The sequence below is a fragment of the Arachis duranensis genome, chromosome 10 (genome assembly GCF_000817695.3).
Source record: "Arachis duranensis cultivar V14167 chromosome 10, aradu.V14167.gnm2.J7QH, whole genome shotgun sequence".
Classification (NCBI taxonomy): domain Eukaryota; kingdom Viridiplantae; phylum Streptophyta; class Magnoliopsida; order Fabales; family Fabaceae; genus Arachis; species Arachis duranensis.
Genome location: NC_029781.3, coordinates 47,058,746 through 47,063,514, shown reverse-complemented (window position 1 = coordinate 47,063,514; position 4,769 = coordinate 47,058,746). Strand labels below are relative to the sequence as shown.

Here is a 4,769-nt window from a genome sequence, read left to right as displayed (position 1 = left end):
ATTTGAATTTTTTACTAACCTAAGTTCTCACCTAACACACAATACACACTCTATAATTTTAAAATCATGCCCAGCTATCCATAGTCTCACTTTTGTATATTGCATGAGCAATCACCCAAAACTATCAAAATTTGTCAATAAAAACAAAACACATTCTCATTAGCCCAAGTTTCCACATGTCCCCACACTTAATTGACACACAACCTCTATCTTAAGTTAACCAAAGATTCAATTGGGGTAATTAATTATTTTTCCACTTAAGGCTAGTGATGTGGTAATATAAAGAACAATTGGGGGTTAAAAAGGCTCAAAGTGGCAAACAAAGGCAAATGAAATGGTAGGCTATTTGGGATAAGTGAGCTAATAACAAATGATGGCCTCAATCATATGTATGCATGAATACACACTAAACAATGGACATATAGAATGGAACAAGCAAAGATTGCAATCTTGGAGAAGAAAACACACAAGAATAAAAATCATGGTTAAATAATGTAACCATATAATTAAGCTCAAAATCTCACAGGTTGTGTGTTCTTAGCTATAAACCATGTTCCAAATTACAATCTTCAAACAAGTTTAACACACATTTTAATTTGAATTAGTGAAATACTATAAAATAAGGTCTTAAAAGGAAACTCATTATTTCAACCAAGCAGAACATATATGCAAGCAATTACTATCATGCAATCTATCCTATCTAACAGGAGAAAAATAACATATTGGTGTTAAAAGAGAGAGAGAGATTACCTCTGAAAGTCAGGTACTGACCTCTCCATACTTAAGGCTTGGCACGGTCCTCCGTGCCATCAGTAAGGAGCAAGGTAGGGCTGAGATCATCGCCTCCACTGGTTGGGTCGTCATGGCTCCTTGTGCTGCTAAGTGAGGGGGAGTCCGGGGTGTCTTTCTCTTTTGGAGATGGGTGAGTACTACCAATGAGTTCCTTCAGATAAGTGTATCGGCACTTGTTACGGTGCTCTATTTGCTCCATCCACCGGTCTTAGCGGTCTAACCTCTGAAGGATCTGAAGGAACATCTAAGTAGTGGATGGAGTAAGAGGTAGGGGTGATGGTGGAGCGGAAGTGGGAGGGGTGTCTAAAGATGGTTCCACAGGCCGGCTGGCAGAAGGTACTGGGGGTCGGATATACTTCCCATTTTAGGGCATACTGATCAATCCTTGGGAGCATGGCCTTGGTATCCCCAGTCCTATAGGAGACCTCTGCTGCAGAGACTAGATCCGAAACCAGTGCGGGAAAGGGTAGGCTGCCCGCGATCTGCACGTGTCCCATGGCCTGCCAGATGTGTCGTGGTAAGTTGAGGGGTTGTTCTGTAAGAATGCACCAGATGAGAATAGCCATGTCTGCAGTGAAGGTGGACTCGTGAATGCTCAAAAAGACATAGTGGGCCATAATTTGTACCTACACGCAAGCCTCCAAGGTAAGTACTGGAGCTGAGATGCTCTTAGGTCGAGTCTGATGTTGTCCATAGATCCATTTACTGCCAGGTTGTGCTATGACTTCAAGGATGTTATTCCAGTCAAATTGATATGTCTGGCCCTGGAGAGAGGCTTCCTGATAGGCGTCTAATCCCTCTGGGCCAGGTGGAAGATCCAATACTCTCTGAATGGCCCCCTCGGAGACAGGGACTTGCTTTTGACGAACATAGACAGTAAAAGTTGGATAGAATTCAACTACCCATGATAGATTGGCCTCCTGTAGTTGCCTCCTCAGGAATCCCCACTATCTCCTTTCAATGCAGGACTCCACAAAATCAACAAAGTATGTTAGAAGAAGGAGTAGATGCTAATTATTGTAGTTTCTCTCAGCCAGGATGGGGAACATCTGCTCACAGTAACGGTTAGTGAACCATGCAGAGTCCCGTGCAGGAAACGCCTTTTCCGCCTCTTCAACTTTGATTGTTTGCTTCACCCGCTTCATGGGTAGCTTAACACTTGTAGTTGGTTGTGCCTTAGCTGCCGCTCTTTTATTGCCTTTCCTTGTCGGTGTCTTGTTAGTAGCCTTCTCTTTTCCTTTCTTGGTTCCCATCCTAAGGAAGAAATAAAGAGGAAGAATATTAAATATAGATAACGAAAAACCGGAAGAAAGAAATTCCAAGTGATAATAAATTCCAAAGAAAAGATAATAGCTTAAATACATGGTAGCTACAACATGTAGGTAAGACATCAATTAAGATCATGAAGGCATATCATACAACTAGATGCAAGATGGTTTATGGTATGCAAGTGAGAGGCATAAGAAGCACAACTCAAGCATCAATTATTAAATGTACTAAATTAATGAGTACTTGTATGATGACAATTGTGAATGATATACTCAATACATGTGAATGGCAAGAGTAGTGAAAAAGATGCATTAAAGTGTAAGAATAAAATAGAAAAGAATTCGAAATGCCATGAGGGCTTTTTAACAAACACTTGGTGTGCAAGTTAAAACAGGAATAATTAATCCAAGTGTATATGAGATCCAAAATAAAATGTCAATTGTCAAATTACTCCTCATAATATCCACAAGCTCAAATATAATATAATAAAATAAGACCAAAGTAAAGCTCCAACACAAACATAAAAATGCATGATAGGAGAATGAGAAAGAAGGTATAAATAACTAAACTAATTAAACATAAATAAAATAGACAAATGCAATAATTAAAAGAAGAAAGAAAAAGTAGGAGAAAGGAAGAAGAGAAACCTTAAGAAGAAAGCGAAAAGAGAATGTTGAATGGAAGTAAGAATGAGAGAAGAGGAGTAAGAATGGAAGAGGGGAAGAAAAGGAAATTGGAGTTGCCGGCGTGGATGGCTCCGGTGGTGGTCCATCGCTGGTGGTGGAAGAAAGGATGAAGAAAGAAGTAAGAAGTAAAGAGGAAGAAGAAGGAAAGAATGAAGAAGTAAGAAGGAAGAATTAGGGTTGAATGAGAATTAGGATTGGTGGGGGGGAAAAGAAATTGAAATTGACGGCATGCTGATTAGGTGATGCGGCGCATGCGACGCGCACGCGTACCCTACGCGTACGTGTGGGTTGCGCAAAAGTGGGGGTGACGCGTAAGCGTCGGTCATGCGTACGCATGACCTCGATTGTGCTAATCATGCGATTCCAGCCTTGCGCACGCACAAATCTCTGTTCGATTTACACTGGGGCCAAAATTGCATACGACGCATGTGCGTTAGGCACGCGCACGTGTGGATGGCCATGAAGTGAAAGTGACGCGTGGGCGTCAGGGACACGTACGCGTGGGGAATTTGTGCTTCCATCACAATGCCAGTGCCAGGCCATCACAACTCTCTGTCAAGACACATGTTTATGCTGATTTTCAGGGCCACGCGAGCGCGTCATAGATGCTTAGGTGTGGGTCGCCAAAACTGCAAGTGACGCGCACAGGTGAGGTACGCGTACGCGTGGGCCTGCTTGTGCGTAAGGCACGCTTCCTGCACATCACCCACTTAACTCTTTGTTCAATCTTAAGGTTTTGCGCATTCACGAATGACGCGTACGCGTCATAGACGCTTGCGCGTCGAATGCCTTTTTTGTATGAATGCAATATAGAAGTAATTATGCGGAACTAAACACTTATAAAAATAACATAGAACTAAGAATAAAAATGGAAGATCGTACCATGGTGGGTTGTCTCCCACCTAGCACTTTTCTTTAACGTCCTTAAGTTGGATGGTCCACAAGCTCAGTCTTCATCTGTTGCTGGATCCACCAAGAGAAAGATCTCCAGCTCCTTGTTGTCCTTTATCTTCTCACCATGGTATAGCTTCAAGCGGTGGCCATGGACCTTAAGAATTTTTGGGCTTGAAGGGTGACTCAAGTGGAAGACTCCATATGGCTCTGCCTTCTCCACTCTATAGGGTCCTTCCCACCTTGATCTCAGCTTGCCTGGTATAAGCCTCAACCTTGAGTTATAGAGGAGAACTAACCCCCCAGGTCTAAACTCTCTTCGCTTGATATTCTTGTCATGCATAGCCCTCACCCTCTCTTTGTATAGCCTAGAGTTCTCATATGTTTCTGGGCGAAGGTTCTCTAATTCCTGTAGTTGCAACTTCCTTTTAGCTCCAGCTCTCTCCAATCCCATGTTACATTCCCATACCGCCCAGAAAGCTTTGTGCTCCACCTCCACTGGGAGGTGACAAGCCTTTCCATAGACTAGGCGGAAGGGACTCGTTCCGATTGCTGTCTTGTACACTGTCCGATAAGCCCAAAGCGCATCTGCAAGCCTGGTACTCCAGTCTCTTCTATGAGGCTTGACAATCTTATCTAATATGCGCTTTATCTCTCTGTTGGATGATCTAGCCATAAACATGATATAGCTACGATTTTAGGAAATTGCACGATCGGCAAAAATTCCTTCCGGCAAGTGCACCGGTTATCGTCAAGTAAAAACTCACAATAGAGTGAGGTCGAATCCCACAAGGATTGGTTAAGTGAGCAATTCGAATTAGAAGTGTGTTCTAGTTGAGCGGAATCAAGAATTAGATGAGACTTGCGGAATGTAAAATTGCATGAATTAAAGAGCGAGAAACTAAATTGCTGAAATTAAATGGGATAGGGGTGATTGCATGAATTTAAATTGCAGAATGTAAAGAGAAAGTGTAGATCAGAAATGGGGAGTTCATTGGGTGTTAGGAGATATTGAGATCTCCGAATCAAAACATTTTTATCCCTTCCTCAACCAATGCATTCATTGAATTTTGCTTAGCAATCTTATATGATTGGATCCCAATCCCTTGGCTCACCAATTCTCTCTAAAAA

The 4,769-nt window shown here is 42.3% G+C and overlaps 1 protein-coding gene across 1 annotated transcript; it reads right to left on the bottom strand.

Annotated features, from left to right (window-relative positions):
- Positions 1 to 3,693: 3,693 nt before the first annotated feature.
- Positions 3,694 to 4,314, bottom strand: LOC107470402 (uncharacterized). The gene has a single exon (XM_016089809.1). It carries the CDS (start codon positions 4,312 to 4,314, stop codon positions 3,694 to 3,696), a length of 621 nt encoding a protein of 206 aa, XP_015945295.1.
- Between the last annotated feature and the right edge of the window lie 455 nt (positions 4,315 to 4,769).